General features: G+C 38.7%; 2 protein-coding genes across 10 annotated transcripts in view; one reads left to right on the plus strand and one right to left on the minus strand.

Annotated features, from left to right (window-relative positions):
- Window positions 1-10,595, plus strand: part of LOC139966167 (ubiquitin carboxyl-terminal hydrolase 8-like) — a 31,382-nt gene extending 20,787 nt beyond the window's left edge. For both annotated transcript variants that reach the window (XM_071968919.1, XM_071968920.1), the window contains exons 14-19: window positions 1,678-1,894; window positions 2,968-3,204; window positions 4,123-4,265; window positions 4,552-4,718; window positions 6,340-6,428; window positions 7,073-10,595. In XM_071968919.1, the coding sequence (XP_071825020.1) occupies window positions 1,678-1,894; window positions 2,968-3,204; window positions 4,123-4,265; window positions 4,552-4,718; window positions 6,340-6,428; window positions 7,073-7,126 (907 nt within the window). In that variant the 3' untranslated portion in view covers window positions 7,127-10,595. The remainder of the gene's footprint in view (window positions 1-1,677; window positions 1,895-2,967; window positions 3,205-4,122; window positions 4,266-4,551; window positions 4,719-6,339; window positions 6,429-7,072) is intronic.
- On the minus strand, window positions 10,274-16,703 carry LOC139966170 (centrosomal protein of 70 kDa-like). Of its 8 annotated transcripts, none has more exons than XM_071968934.1 (10): window positions 16,574-16,703; window positions 15,411-15,480; window positions 15,118-15,200; window positions 14,719-14,802; window positions 14,028-14,136; window positions 13,080-13,280; window positions 12,539-12,722; window positions 12,138-12,252; window positions 11,458-11,537; window positions 10,274-11,229 (listed from the first exon to the last, which is right to left on the minus strand). In XM_071968934.1, exons 2-10 carry the CDS (start codon window positions 15,450-15,452, stop codon window positions 11,168-11,170), a joined length of 960 nt encoding a protein of 319 aa, XP_071825035.1. In that variant the 5' UTR covers window positions 15,453-15,480; window positions 16,574-16,703; the 3' UTR covers window positions 10,274-11,167. The 8 variants fall into 8 exon arrangements, with proteins under 8 accessions (XP_071825035.1, XP_071825036.1, XP_071825029.1 ...); XM_071968935.1 differs by lacking the exon at window positions 16,574-16,703 and adding an exon at window positions 16,357-16,502 and having other exon boundaries at window positions 12,539-12,716; XM_071968928.1 differs by lacking the exon at window positions 16,574-16,703 and adding an exon at window positions 16,357-16,500.
- Window positions 16,704-16,721: the final 18 nt, after the last annotated feature.

Genomic DNA, 16,721 nt, shown 5'->3' on the forward strand with positions numbered 1-16,721 from the left:
TACAATAAATTAATATGTAATTAATAACTGTATTTATATGTAAAGCAATAATTTACCTTGAAATCCCTTCCCTTTCACTTTCTGGGCTCTATCGACTTAAATTGGGATGTGATCCGAGGTTAACTACACAAGTAGTGTGGCTTTTGATCTCCCCCCCCCCTCACCCCACCCCAAAGATGGTGAGATAGCTCACAATGATCAATGCATTGCATAACGTCTTCGTTCATATAATCTGTTACAACTATGAATCAGTCAAACGTACTTTACAATAGTACTGTGGTTAGGCCTTTCACACAGCTACTGCTGCATGTCTAATGAGAAATGAAGTAGTTGATATAAGAAGTTAAGAACTATAGTTAGGATGTTTCCTTTTGAAAATATTGATGGTTGAACTTATAATAGGGTTAGTTTACTTGTCCAATGCTAATGATGACATTTTTCGTTGTGAGAGGTTGCTTGATACCATTCTCTGTGAATTTCTTCGTTTACTTGGTCTGAAGCATTGCGACGATAAATAATATATATTGGCAGAAGTTTAAATACTAAATGTGTTTTTCATCCTCCAAAGTTTGATAGTATAGGTTTAATACTATATTCCAAACAGTTCTGTACTAAACATAAGTATGATTTAACGTGGAGTGAGAGTACCAACAAAGACAGGTCACTGCTCTTCATGTCACCTACTGTAACTATAAATTTACCTAATAACAGGCCACTTTATTGAATCCACTCATAACATTGGAGTGGTGTACACTGACCACATATATATATCTATATATAGTTGTAGAAAGACACTTTATGCGTGTAATGGGAGAAGGCTGTTGGGGGAGGGGTCAACGGTTCAGGGAGGGGTCAAAGATGAAATGGAACACAGAAGATCAGCAGAAGTTTCTATTGATCTAATTGATCGATGCATGGCATAAAGCCTCTATTAAATAGCAGTATAGGGATTGTCTACAAGTAAGGGCCACATTAGCTGGTTTTTAAGGTACAGTGCATGTGTCCCTGAGTCACTCATTTGGGTCCTTTGTTGGCCCAAAATTTGTTTTGCCCTTCTTCAGTTTGTTTAGGATTTCCCATTCAGGTTTAATAGTTCAATTACTTGGTTTGTGTCAGGTCATTTTAGTTTTCAACGTGTTCATTAGCTAGCAAAATGCATCTCCACTTCTACTTGAAGATGTTGTGCTTTATGAGATCATAAGGTAAGAGTTAACAGATCTGACTTGGAGACTCAATGAGTCATGTGAAAGTTACAAAGAATACAGAGAGGGACTTGAGGCCAGCAAATGTCTTGAGAGTTTCCTACAGTTCTTCTAGCAGGCAATGAGAACATAGAAGGATACATTTATGAATTTGGACGATGAATGAAATCTGACAGTCAGAATTGAATTTAACAAAGATTCTGTTAAAGAATGGAAATGCATTCTGTTTTCAACATTAATACTGTTATGATGATTGTAGGCCAGGCCATGTTTGCTGTTTATGATATTAGGCACCTGTGCTATAAATTTAGTTTGTATTGGGCATCAGGTCATCAATTCCAAAAAACACAGTGTCACATGGTTGCAAAAGGCCCTAATGCCTCATAATAAAAGATCACTTGGCCCATGTAACTGGTCCTCTAAGATATTTGAACATTGACAGTCCTGTCTATTTATTTTTCTTTTCTGTGAACAGGAACAATCCTCTCGGCAGAAAGGGTGAGGTGGCCGTAGAGTTTGCGGTTGTGGTCAAAGCTCTTTGGGCTGGTCAGTACAAGTCTATTGCTCCTAGAGACCTGCTAAGAACGGTCATCAAATATGTGCCAGAGTTCAATCAGAAGATTGGCCACCATCACGACTCGCAAGAGTTTCTGGTATTTCTGATGGATGGACTACATGAAGATTTGAATGAGGTATTGGTTAGGTCTTCGTTTGAGGTATGAGGGGGGCGGGCAAGGGCGAGGATTTGAATGAGGTGTGGATTAGGTCTTTGTATGAGGTATGAGGGGTTGGGGAGGGTGAGGATTTGAATGAGGTATGGGTGAGGTTTTCTTATTAGGGGGTGGGGGTGGGTGAGGATTTGAATGAGGTATGGGTTAGGTCTTTGTATGAGGTATGAGGGGGCAGGAAAGGGTGAGGATTTGAATGAGGTATGGATTAAGCCTTTGTATGAGGTATGAGGGGTTGGGGGAGGGTGAGGATTTGAATTAGGTATGGGTGAGGTTTTCTTATTAGGGGGTGGGGGTGGGTGAGGATTTGAATGAGGTATGAATTAGGTCTTTGTCTGAGGTATGAGGGGGGGCAGGAAAGGGTGAGGATTTGAATGAGGTATGGGTTAGGTCTTTGTATGAGGTATGAGGGGTTGGGGGAGGGTGAGGATTTGAATGAAGTATGGGTTAGGTTTCTTATTAGGGGGTGGGGGTGGGTGAGGATTTGAATGAGGTACAGGTTAGGGCTTTGTATGAGGTATGGGGGGGGAGGGTGGTTTGTACCGTGCAGATGGGAAAGATTGACTGATGCTACTTCAGTGCTGAGGATCACCTTTGTTTGACTTCCATCTGAAAGTTTTCTTGTGTAGATTTAAGGTTAAACTCTCAAAGCCTGAACCACCACTTTGTTTTGATATTTTAAAGTTCACCAGGATGTCATAGAGGCATAGGAGGGTAATTCTGATTGGGAGTTATTACTGTTATTGGCTGGGTTGGGGAGGGAGGGCAGGGGGGGGGGGAGATGGTTACCAGGGGGAAGTAGCCCTGTTGAGGATCTAGCTTCCCAAAGCTGCAGCCTTTTTCAGCTATTCCTTTCATTATCTTTGTTCAAATATTAGGAAATTATAGGAAAGGGGTGCATTCTATTCCCTTTTTTTTTCAACTCTCCTGTACCAATACTGCTACTGTAACACATCTGTATTCAAAAGAAACTGATTATTGTACCAAATATTTATACCTCCAGTATACTTTATAGTGTCTCTCCTCTCATTTGACAGGTTCGAGAACGACAGTATGTGAAGGAAGAAGACTTCAGTAACCTGCCTCCCTTGCAAGGATCCATGCAATCATGGAAGAACCATCAAATACTCAATAGATCCATCATTGTTACACTATTCCAAGGTCAATTCCGTTCGGTGGTGAGGTGTCTACATTGCAAGAACGAGTCGGTGAAGTACGAAGCCTTCATGTTCCTCGAGTTGCCTATTCCTTCTAGGACCAAGTGTACTTTACAGGTGAGAGATCATCAAACAATAACATGAGTCATAAGTGTACAAAACAAGAAGAAGAATGATTTGAACAAGGTTCCTGTAAAGGAGCCTTGCCTTGGGGGGATTGATAAAGAAATGTTACCAAAATATCATTTTGTATCTGTTACATGGGAATGTGGAGTAAATTAATAGTTGTAACAGAACTGTAACTTTGACAATAACAAACATCGCATTCTAATAATTTGAGGGCACCCTTATCTTGGTTTATATTCTGATAGCAGAAATGTAGTTCCGATTGCACAGTTGTTTTCTTTTATGCTGTGTACAATTCAAGTCAGTAGAAGCATTTTACCAATACAAGCATTTAGGTTGCACTGTACTAGCAGTGTATGTTGTCATACTGTCTCAATCTGCCATTTTAAGGAATAATTGTTCAGTATATTAGCGTTAGACATGAAAGCAACTCTTCTTCTCTCAACTTGTCTTTGTACAATGCAAAAATGAATGTAATAGGATAAAGTCTGACTTGAATTTAATTTTCTGCAAAACAATAGTGTGACTCTTTAAAAAATGTTGAGTCTGGTAAGCATCCAGTTATCCTAAATATACTCAAACTAAGACATAAAAAATAGTATTGGATTAATGAGCATAGTTGTATCACATCACACTCATACAGTAGTGTGGCTCCCAACAAGAGTCACTGATGCAAGCCATCTCTACAATAATGAATGTATTGTAACCCCGCTGAAAATTGAATAAAAAAAATAACAAAAACAGCTAAATTCCAAGACAAATGATTGAAATCTCTCAGTACTTCAAAATTGTATCTTTCCTTCAAATTGCACACCTGTATTAATGAGTGGTTATAATAGGTAACTGTTCCTTTATGAATTATGCTAGCATCAGTGTGTGTTGTGATGTTTACTTTTCTCAATATTGCAGGAATGTCTACAGAAATTTCAATCTGAAGAGAAACTAGCCGGAGACAATGCTACCCTCTGCTCCAAGTGTAAGAGACTGCGTGACTCTGTTAAGGTTATCAGAATCTCGAGACTACCGCCCATCCTTATCATTCATCTCAAAAGGTATTTTGGCTTGATTAAAATCTGTGAAATCTACAAAGGCAAGATTATTAAAACTAGTAAACGTGCTGTGACTAATTTATAGCTTGGCATTAAACTGTTTCGTAAAGATGCATTACTGAATCCATGTTGCTGCCACCTTCATTGCTGCCCAGTTTAGTTTGCCTAATTTCTCCCTCCCCAGAAACCTGTCCCCCCCCAATCCCATCCCATTACACACCAAATATGTCCTTGGCATATAATTTTCAGTGATGAAATACTGAATGCAATTCTTTGTCACTCTCAAAAGGTTTTACTTCGAAGGAATGTGGAGACAAAAGTTGCAAACCAACATAGATTATCCTGTTACAAATTTTGATATGAGGATGTTTACAGAGAATAAAGTCAACCCTGGAGGAGTGCTTTACAACCTGTATGCGGTCTCTAATCATACAGGAGGTCTTGACGGGGGCCACTGTAAGTACAGATTCCATATCTAACCATACTGGAACTCTTGATGGGGGCCACTGTAAGTACAGGGCCATACTGTCAGCTGTTAGCATTCAGCTAGCCAATATACAGACTCCCAACTCTTGAAGGGGGCCACTGTAAGTACAGGGCCATTCTGTCGCTGTTAGCATTCAGCTTGCCAATATATAGACTCCCAACTCTTGAAGGGGGCCACTGTAAGTACAGGGCCATTCTGTCAGCATTCAGCTAGCCAATATACAGACTCCCAACTCTTGACGGGGGACACTGTAAGTACAGGGCCATTCTGTTAGCTGTTAGCATTCAGCTAGCCAATATACAGACTCCCAACTCTTGACGGGGGCCACTGTAAGTACAGATTCCATATCTAACCATACTGGAACTATTGATGTTGGCCACTGTAAGTACAGGGCCATTGTGTCAGATGTAGAACAGCTGTTAGCATTCGGTTAGCCAATATACAGACTCCCAACTCTTGAAGGGGGCCACTGTAAGTACAGGGCCATTGTGTCAGATGTAGAACAGCTGTTAGCATTCGGTTAGCCAATATACAGACTCCCAACTCTTGAAGGGGGCCACTGTAAGTACAAGGCCATTCTGTCAGCTGTTAGCATTCGATTAGCCAATATACAGGCTCCCAACTCTTGAAGGGGGCCACTGTAAGTACAGGGCCATTCTGTTAGCTGTTAGCATTCAGCTAGCCAATATACAGACTCCCAACTCTTGAAGGGGGCCACTGTAAGTACAGGGCCATTCTGTTAGCTGTTAGCATTCAGCTAGCCAATATACAGACTCCCAACTCTTGAAGGGGGCCACTGTAAGTACAGGGTCATTCTGTTAGCTGTTAGCATTCAGCTAGCCAATATACAGACTCCCAACTCTTGATGGGGGCCACTGTAAGTACAGGGCCATTGTGCCAGATGTAGAACAGCTGTTAGCATTCGGTTAGCCAATATACAGACTCCCAACTCTTGAAGGGGGCCACTGTAAGTACAGGGCCATTCTGTTAGCTGTTAGCATTCAGCTAGCCAATATACAGACTCCCAACTCTTGAAGGGGGCCACTGTAAGTACAGGGCCATTCTGTCAGCTGTTAGCATTCAGCTAGCCAATATACAGGCTCCCAACTCTTGATGGGGGCCACTGTAAGTACAGGGCCATTGTGTCAGATGTAGATCAGCTGTTAGCATTCGGTTAGCCAATATACAGACTCCCAACTCTTGAAGGGGGCCACTGTAAGTACAGGGCCATTCTGTCAGTTGTAGAACAGCTGTTAGCATTCAGCTAGCCAATATACAGACTCCCAACCCTTGGTCAACCAGACATGCTCATCCTAAATTTATTTTGCTTCCATTCAGTTCTCTCCAGAATACTGGTACTGTTTGAAATGCATGCATAATAATCAAGGAAATAAATTAAATGATGTAGTTGTTTGGCACCCTTGGGTTTGATAAATATGATTTTTTGCAAACTATGGAAATAATATAGTTATGTGCACAGAAACTGCTTCACTGTATCTCTCTGTATTTGTATAACATTTGGCACAGTTTGCTAGTGGATTCCAGATATATTAGTCCTCGAAACTAATCTCTGTTGTTATCTGTTCACAGACACAGCTTACTGCAAGAGTGCAGTCAATCATAAATGGTACAAATATGATGATACAGATGTATACGAATATTCTGTGGGCAAGATCAGGGTAAGGAAATACATACTTAAATATTCATCCACGTAATTTATATTCATAAGTACGATGTAAGTTTATATTGAGTACTTGACCAAAAAATAAAACAATCATAAATGCTGTTTAATTGGAACTTAAGTCTAATATGAAAATAAAAGTTGTCTCACATTAAGTAATGGTAAGCACACTTTGAATGATCAAGGAGATTAGTGAAGACTAGTTTGAAGCTAATTGAAAGCTTGGGGAAAGTAGTATAGTTTACTTATTTTAAAGTTATCTAGTCTTTTGCCCATTGTTCTGATGTGATCCACAAGCCACATTTACCTTTTATAGTATAGAATCTGTTTTCGTTCATGCTCATATATGAAGCAGCAACAAGGATTGACTTTTCACTTGATGTAATGTATGTACCAGATACAGGGCACATGATTTTGGAACATTTCATCTTGATTTTACACCTGAAGATCAAACCATGTGGTGTCACACGGGTGCTGCTCACCCACACACATGATGTCATAAGCCCTATTTTCAAGAATTCTTTTTATCGCCGAACCACAAGAATGAGATATGGACTAGTATTTTGCTTGTTAATCAGATAATGCCAAGATACTTATAACCAAGCCAACATATATATATCTCTCTCTCTTTTTGTCTTGCAGAGTTCTGGGGCATATATCCTGTTTTATTCATCTCTACCCCTAACAGAGCCATAAATTAGCTTTCGGTATTTGTGTCTGACCGTGACATCTAACACTACAGCACTTGTAGGAAGAGCAAATATCTGGTGGTTTATAAACTTCATAATTTTCTCTTTACACTTTATAGATGTATGAATATTTTCTGTAACATTGTCACACTTTATGTCACATTCAATGAGGTTTGAAAGCAGTTGTGAAAAAGGACGGTACAAGTTTGCAAGTTATGCCTGCACTGCCACACTGATCTATAGCACCTTAATAAAATCCATTCTCGGGACATTTTGAAGAAAAGTCATGAAATGGTTGCAGCAACAGAATCCCGAAACCAGTGGCGTCGCCAAGGGGGGCCAGGGGGGCACGTGCCCCCCCTGGAAAACCCAGTGCCCCCCCGAGTGCCCCCCCATCTGAGATTTGGGTTGGTAAAAAATATATATATATATTTTGTTATATTCAACTCCCATCATCTGAGTTGGTTTTCATAAGGAAAAAGAAGCACAGTAATTCGTATTTTCTTCAAATGAGCTACGAAAAAATGAAAAAGTTTATCCTTGAACGTCGGGTATCGAAGTCGTGACCTGCGCCATCACAACAGGTGTCGATATTTACATTGAATGTGTCAGTGCTCACGCCATACCAGCGGATATACACGTCCGCTTCGCGAGCTACATGACTGTGAGAAGGGAGGGTACTGCAATATGTTGCCTTGGTCTGAGGTTGACAGGTTAGGAGCTGACGAAATGTGAGAATGTGAGGGTCCGCAGGCACCATACTTGCCTATATTTGTGGACCCATATATTAACCCTGTTGTGTAGGGGGTGCAGAGGTCATTTGAGGTTAGATGCTTGTAGGAACAAATGGCGAATGTTCACACCTGCATACTGAGCCATACTCGATGTGTGATCAAACTTTGGATTGCATGGTGAGATCCCTGATAGGAGCCAATAACGATGCTGGAACCTGTTACATCTTAACAGATAATGGGCGAAAACGAGAAGGACAAGAAAGGAGTCGGGGATCATGCACACAATAATTCAACAAATGTAGGTTCTATTGATATAGGGTTAGGCATAATATCGACAGCATGTGGTTCATATCCTCTGCAAAATTCTGCCCCTTGTTAAAATCATTACCTCAAAAATAGCAATTTCTGGAGATATCTTCAGATCAAATTTAGCATCAAATGTGGCAGCATTTTGCATCTAGCCCATCCTCCGTATGCAAAAATTTTCCAAAGGGGAGGGGGCAGTGGCGGCGGCACCGGGGGGGTTTGGGGGGCTCAGCCCCCAATGAAAAAGTTGAGGGAGCAAATGCATGATAAGCCCCCCCCAGTATTTACCAAGGCTCCGAAACGTGCATCTGCCCATTTTTCAATGCATACTTGTCGATCTGTCCGATGCACACGTATACTATATAGGTGTAATAATTTTAGTCAATGCTGGGGGGACCCTCGGCCCGTCCCCTGGCTATAGACCACATTGTCACCCCAACCGCGTCTTCACGCCCCGTGAAAAGTGGAAGCAGTGAGTGTGAGTACCGGTAAGCGCAACACAAATTCGTCTTAGGCCAAGGACTTGCTTCATTTCAGCCAGTTCTCCAACATCCCCCTTACTACACTCAAAAACGTCTTTGCGAGTACACTACGAGTAATAGCTACTCTCTTAAAACACCATCGAATATACAAATTACAATGTTTTTACAGACTTTTACGTGCAATCTGAGAAATTGCAGGCTTGAGACCCATATTTTAGGGCTAGGTATTCGCAGCATAAAACACTCGGGAAGTGCCGTTTCCGGCCATCTGGGGGTTTGAAAAACCCAAAAATTTCTTGTACGCTCCGCGCCAACCAATGGTGGCGCTCCGCTTAGATAGTCTCTACACATTAGCCCCCCGCCAATAATTTTCCCGTTCTGCCGTGCCTGGAGGGGGCACCCCCTCCCCTTAGACCCCTCCCCCAGGACGGCAATCCGTATCCACCTAAGTGCCCCCCCATCAAATGCTGGTGCCCCCCCTGTGCCCCCCGACTGAAAAGTCTGGTGACGCCACTGCCCGAAACCACTTCTTCTGAAGTAAATATTAGTTTAGTGTTTGAAGAGGTGCATGCAGGGAGGTGCCTCAAGTAATTACAAGGAAGATAAATTCCTTTGAGAAGGAAAGTAGCTTAAAACTTGCATGAATGTACTAGGAGAGCATTTTGATTTCAAAAGTCTGAAGTTAACTGAGAATAAGCAGTCATGCCGCCAAGTTTTAATTATCACATTGGAACTTATGCTGAGGCTGAATATAACAGCTACTTGCATTCAAATTATGATCTTGTTCACTGAAGGCCTTTTTTGATTGATACTATGGCCAAATTAGTTTTTAAGCAAAAACAATAGTCTACTGCAAAATTGGTCACACTTGGCAGACAAGGTTAAAGATAGCCTATTTTAAATTTGGATGTTGTAGGCAATATTATAAATTCAACCTAGCAGTTACTGCACGTGTGTTAAATGTTGTGAATACAGCATTTAATGCACTGCTAACCATCGTAGTGTAGTGTGTGCAATGTCCAATAGTGTACGCTACTTATTTCTGACCATAAGTTGGATACGATTTACAGTAATTTTGGAACTTTTGTTCTGAACAAGTTTCAAACACCATGCCTTTGAAATGTGTCTGCTTTATTGTCTTGCTTGATATCTGGCATGTAATAGGTCATTTACATATGATCAATTTAGGAGCACATGAAATCCTCTTTCTTCATGTTTTCCTTGGAACATCAGTGCGTAAAATCAGCAGGCTTGGCTGAAACACCAGGGAAGAGAGAGGGATTGGAATGAAAGTACAAATGTTGCCTAGATGTACAGTAATAATGTGGATGTAGTATTTACAGTATTTAAAGGAAAGCCAATCGCATGTTGTGATAAAAAGGGAGAAAATATCTCTGCATGGTTATAAGCAATTCCATCGATGTTATCTTGTTTACTTATCATCAAAGATACCAGCCGTTTCTTTTCACAATGTACAACTCCAGTAGTTTCACAAAGTGCTGGCTGAATATTATTTGAATGTTAAACGTTTAAGCAGGAAGAGGAATTTTAGAGAGAGTGGAATTATGCTGAGGGCATCGTTCCTTTAAACTAAAAAACCAACTATTTAAGTGGTAAAAAAAATATGTCAACTTGACTGGTTAAATAAAGTGGAAAATCTTGTAAATATTTATATTTGGAGCTGTAGTGATCTGTATTTGCATCCCAAAATTGTTGCAATATTTCTTGTATATTGGATGAATTTTTTGTCAATTTTGTTTGTAAATACATTCAAAGGTGATCAGAGTATAGCCATTTTTATGTTACATGCTGAATTATTGATTATGGGGATTTTGGCAAGGTTCCCCCTTTTTTTTACATGGAAATATTATTATTGAGCTTTTATTAAAATTTGTTTGAATATTATGGAACCGTATTCAAGAAACATATATGAAAATAAATGGTAAAGAAGAGATTATAGAAGTTGATGTCATTTCTTTCTTGCAAATTGTATTTCAATTTTTTATTCACACAATCCAGGCCTTAAATTTGAGAATGGAACAAAAAATTGAAACATTGTCAGGGTTTAAAATGCAAATTGAAAACGTGAGGGCTACACCATAAAAATGAAAATGGAATGAAGGCACTTCACTTTAGGCTTGGGATAGAACTTGTTTACTAAGAAAGTCATAAACATTTGCATTTCTCTTTAGAAGAGGTAGGAATACATGCTGTTGCCCTAGCTGTACATAAACTGAAAAATTAATTACCAGGAATGGAATCACCAAAAACAGAACATGCAATAATAATTGTATACTAAAGTATTAATATATGACAAGATACAGGCTCTTTCTTGGCTCTGTTTGCAACAATAGTAAAACTAGATGTCGATGCAAATTCATATATTTGGTGATATCATCTCCATGATATGAATGGGCTCCTGCGCTTTCATTCCCAAGTTCAGCTCCAATTCATGGGGTGGTATAGCATGTGACGACAGGGTGAACCTTTTGCAACCCTGTCCTCTTTTCCTCGCTTCGACAGACCTCATGGTTGTAGGAGCTTAAGCGCCTTCACAGCTGGTATCAAATGAGTAAGACTGTCTACCTCTATAGGTAAAGAGGCAAAAAATGAAATGAGTAAACAATCACAACTTAGACTTTTGGCTATAATATGATGAAGGCATGTAAGAAGTACTCAAGGAGAATCGTTATTATGGTGTTTCTTATATCAAGGATCTGAGCAGAGAAAATATTTGCAGCCAAACAGGAGAACAAACCTTGCACAATAACTTCACACATCTCTGTGCTCTGTGATGTATCGTGGCCTGAACTTACCTAGAATGTCCATCAGTTCTTTGGCGACTCTCTCAAACACAGGAAAGAACTTGTTGTAAGCATCAATCCTCAGAACCATTCTACAAATAACAAAAAGTTCATTCAGAATGAATTTGTACAAATAAAATGCTGCATGAAATGACAAGGTGGGAGCATTGCTCTTTGGTGTATATTTAAGTTAGTATAGTTGGCTTATTTTGTCATTGCATCCATCCAACTCCCTCCAGTTAAGGGCCCCTATTCTTCTCTGAAAACTTTTTCGTCATTCCAGTCCACAATGAGAACATGGTACTAAAGTCACTATATTGCTTAAGATAAACTTTCTATCATTTTTCCTATGTTTTCAGGATCATCATTCTCTACCCAATTCTTAAATTATTAATATTGTGCAAAATCATCTTATTAATAGTGCTTCGCAAACTTTGACCTCTAGGGACATCAGATGACCTTTGGTCTCATGCAAAAATAGGGCTGTTGTAGTCACTAAGATGGATGAGCATAATGAAGTTCAACCATCATGTTCTGTTTGAGTTATCAGGTTTATGTACTATATTCATATAAACACCCTCTTTGATGCATTCCTTTTGCCACGATGCCTTTGTCACGATGCCACACAAGTATGTTACATATTGAGCCTCATCTCTCTGCATAGAACATAAATATTTCAGGGACTAACAAACCTGTCAAGATCATCAGCCTGGAGTAAATATCTCAGGAGATTTGTTGATGAACCAGAATGGAGATCGCATAACTTGTTCACTACAGACACAACCCTGCTGGTTGGTTCATCTTTATCTATCGATTAAGATGATACAAAGGCGAGACACATGTTAGTTAATGCCATACAGCGACGCTAATATCTTGAAATTGAAAATACCGTTGTCTCCATTGTGCAAAGGTAGCCCTTTCAATAGATTAAAAAGTTCATTTACCAATCATAGATGAATACATCCCATTTCTGAAGAGAGTTTGACAATTCATGCTACTAACACTTGGATTTGAAAATTAAAACCTTCCTAGAAAATGTCCTAATGAAACTACTTTCTGCTAAAATGAATGTTATCATCTTTCAAGATCTCACCTAAACCCAAAATATCTTTTAAAACATGAAGGACATTCATAAGCTCCCCAAGTCTGTTGTATACATCATTTAGCCTTGTGAAGACGCCATCTCTCGTAGGGACATCGAATAACTTCTGGAAGTGAGCCACCATTTCCTCTGCTTCCGTTGACTTCTTCTTAACTCTAGACTCTGACTCCTTCTCCTTTGATTAAAAATATCAAACCAAAGAATTCTTTGTATAAGAAAAATAACATGCGAATTACATAATCAGGTGCTACATATCTTGATACTCCTAAAAGAAATATCATCAATTATTCAGATAAATACAGTTTAAAAGCTTTCTTACGACACATATATTTCTCAATAAGTTTGGACATACTTTGTTCAAACAAACTTTGATACCGAGGATATAAAGGAAAACTTTAGCATTGTTAGATACTCTCCTGAAAATTGCTATGGTAAACATTTAATCAAAACTCCAATAAAAATCATTTAATATGCATCAAGAGTAACTGAATTTCAGGTTCTCAGAATGGAAAATCAATCACCCTGTACGCACCTTTAACTTCTGCAACTCGGTCGTTTGTGCATCTCTCTCAGAGGCCCAGAGGTCCAACCAATGTCTTATGGTGGGCACTAAATGTTGATTTGATTGTTCACACCACCACTCATGGTATCGGTGAGATACACTCTCGTTTATTAAAGGCACATCTAACCTACCAGAACCATAAGATACTGTCCGATTGAGTTGATTAACCATCTACAAAATGAACAGAGAAATGGTGCAAAATAGAAATGGGATAAATACCAACAATGTTTGTCAACCTTCACTTCAAGTTCTCACTTTGACAGAAAATAATGTTGTCTGATTCATCATTTAGTTTTACTAATCACTAATTACTAGTCAGATTTAAAAATTATTCATAGATCTCCAGGATTTCCTTCCCTGAATTAAGATTAACAACGACAAGAAAACTACAAAAGTGGAAGTTTAAACTTCCACTAGATGTGTGGTATCAATGTAAGTGCTGAATCATTTTAAAACGGAGTCTTAAGGTTGAACACTAGCTACAGGTATAACTTTTGGTAAAACTGTTTGTAAAGCAATCATGAAATAGTTTCATTAAGCGAGTGTTTCTGACATGAATGGAGCAGTGCTAGAGAAGTACATTAATTTACATTGTATTTTGTCTGTGTAATACACCTTAATTAAGAAATTTCTGTTAAAATATGTTAACTAACTCTGTGAATTACTCGTCATTGAAAAAAAAAAGCTTGATCATGGGAATGTACATACAATCACCTTCCCATCACCAACCTCCCCCTCCCCACTGGTTGACCTTCCAACTGCTGTATTTTGGGCCACATCTATGTGACTTGATTTTTCTTTACTTTTGATCGTACTAATTCATCATTTAAATGACCTAGAGGAGTCTTCTCTCGGTTTCCTTCATTAACATTACAAGTCTAATATCCTGGATACAAGGTAATCAAATAACTACTGTACCTGACCTACTCTATCCCATTGCTTGGAGTGAGGCCCACTTGGAGCTTCTTTCTTCTTAGAGGTTTGTGTTGATTTGCTACTGACATTTTGCTTTGACCAAATTGAATCTCTGTCAATAAAATTAATAATATTTATCATAATATTAATAAATGATATTATATTTAATTCTTTCAGTTGTAACATTTTTGCATTCTATGCCATATTTAATTATTCCTGGTGCAAGTTTTACGGTACCTTGTCGATCCTTTAATGATCACTGTTACATCAACTATCATGTAAAATTGAAGACAAAAAGCATCTTAAAAGCGACCAGCTGCACGTCATTATTAAACTGACTGTACAATGCTCAATACACAGTATGTGCAAGAAAGCCAACCAATGTTTTTTCTTCTGGTGCCAGAGCAAAAAATAAAGAAGATGATATGATTTTGTCTATCTTTTGATGTCCAGAAACAACTAGATCCCAATCCAAACATGCAAAAACAGGGCATTGTAGGAGTTGTTAATCTATTTTTTGGGGAAAATACTACAGTATATGCAGAAGAATTTTACATCATTTTATCAATGCCTGATGTCAACAGTGCCACTATGAGATGAGATATTTTACATTCTTTTTCATTTTTATTACCATGTACAAAGTGGAAATAAGCTTGAAACGGGATGAAGAACAAGCTGTAACTACATACATTACCTGATGTACAATTCTCTCAAGGTTTCCTTTGTCTCCCTTGCAGTTTGTAGGGCTTCATCTAACTGGTGCACAATTTCATCTTTCCTAAACAAAGGCAAATGCTTATAATTACCTAAAAAATAGTTACAGAAACTAAACTTCCACTGACTTTTCAAACATCCTTTATTACATTATTTCTCTCTCTGTCTTTCATGATGATTTGTGAGTGGTCACTTATTCTGATAAACTAGTTTTGCTTTTGTTATTATACATGTGTAGTAACTTTAATTTGCTTCACCATGCACCTTGGCTTAAAATTTTTGGAAAAAAATATGAATTAAAGCTCACTGTTAAAAAAAAAAAAAATCAAAATGGTTACAAAAAGGAAAAACACAAAGTTTACACCAATTCTTCATTTACCTATTCAAACGAGGGTCCTTCCGTAACTCTTGCAAGTCTCTAATAAGCGACCTGCTCAGCTTATGCAATCCTTTCAAGTCTTTCTGTGAAGAGATTGGAAGAAATTACATCATCAGATGTGACTAGCTACACTGTGTTATATTGAAAACAGCCACAAAAACAAGTTTTAAGACCATGCAAATCTTCTCAAAGAAATTTCTCGCCAGTAAATAAAGACTTTGAAGAACTGTGTTGCAGTATGCCTAATTGTTTGGTGGATGACATTGCATGCAAATCAACTGAATGGCCCATACCTGAGTAATGAGAATTTTTCTTCTACCTGTCTTATCTTCCATGGCAACTTAGGCTCCTCAGAGTAGGATACTATCAAAGATAAAATAATGGAAACAAATATATATGTAAAAGATATGTGAATCTATGAAAACTTCCTGAAAGATAATATTACTTTGGAAGATCTGTGTTTTTCCCTTCTTCTTTTTGGTTTGTTTGGGAAGACCTAACAAATTTTGTAAAAGCTTTAGCTTAGAGCTGTGTGCACACTATAATTAGAAATGTAATTTACATTACACATAGGGTTCTCAAAGTGAAATGAGTATTTGAACAACTGAGGTTGAATCTGTGAAGCACAAAAATATAGGATATCATTGGTAGTGTCCATCTTCGTCACTGGCTAGCCTAATTAAAATAATAACCATTATGAAATAACTGTTGGTCTTAACTTTAGCTATAGTCTAGAACTAGTAGAAGGCTACATAACTCTGAACAGGTTTATGACAATATCGGGTATCCTACTGTATGACAGTATTATGAGGCCTACTGTATAGCCCGGGTCACATCTGCGCGATTCAACACGCGATTCAACTCGCAATCCAATGAAGGTTGAATCGCGTAGACACGGGTATCAACTTGTTGCGCAATAAAAGTTGCGCCGTCGATTTGGGTTGATTTGCAATAGAGCAATGTCCTAATCAGCGCAACTTCTTAGAAGCAACTTTTCTGATTCGCGTGATTTTAGTTGCAAGTTGAATCGCGTGTTGAATCGCGCAGATGTGACCCGGCCTTATCTTATTGACTGGTTAGGCTCAGCGTACCTAATGACATCAGTAACATTGTCCTAGGCCTAGCCTTGTTTAGTGTTAGACTAATTAAGGTCGTAACGACAAATCTTAAAGGTACTAAATCGGTTGTTCTAGTCTTTTACAATGAATAAAACAAAGCGAATAGCTTGAAAATGCCCACATTTGTTCACTAATGACGAGCTTTTTTTCGAAATTACCGCTGCAGACTTTTTTCCAATTGAGTTACCACATCCAGATACCAAACTTTGTCTAGATTATGTATCTAGATCAGTACCTGTTGTTAAGTTTGGCGGAATCATTTCAGTAAGTTTAACCGTACCACGTCATACATGCGCATATAAGTTTCTGAACAGTTTACATCAAGAGGAAGTAATTACCGGTGGTGTTAACCCTGACAAAAACATACACCACAGAGCTGTATCACCAGCTGATGCCTCATGTGGTTAGTTCCGTAAACCGAATTTGACTCCAAACGACCAGACTATAAATATCTATGTAAAATTTTACAGGACGTCCTTATAAGAA

The sequence above is a fragment of the Apostichopus japonicus genome, chromosome 4, assembly GCF_037975245.1.
Source record: "Apostichopus japonicus isolate 1M-3 chromosome 4, ASM3797524v1, whole genome shotgun sequence".
NCBI classification, from domain to species: domain Eukaryota; kingdom Metazoa; phylum Echinodermata; class Holothuroidea; order Aspidochirotida; family Stichopodidae; genus Apostichopus; species Apostichopus japonicus.

Bases quoted from the DNA above. Each gene is read 5' to 3' on its own strand.
- LOC139966170 (XM_071968934.1), bottom strand. From the start codon at position 15,452: ATGGAAGATAAGACAGGTAGAAGAAAAATTCTCATTACTCAG. The intron at 14,803-15,117 runs GTAAATGAAGAA...GCCTTTGTTTAG, and splicing joins AAGGACCCTCGTTTGAATAG to GAAAGATGAAATTGTGCACC. The intron at 11,538-12,137 runs GTTTGTTAGTCC...TGTTATTTGTAG, and splicing joins CAGGCTGATGATCTTGACAG to AATGGTTCTGAGGATTGATG.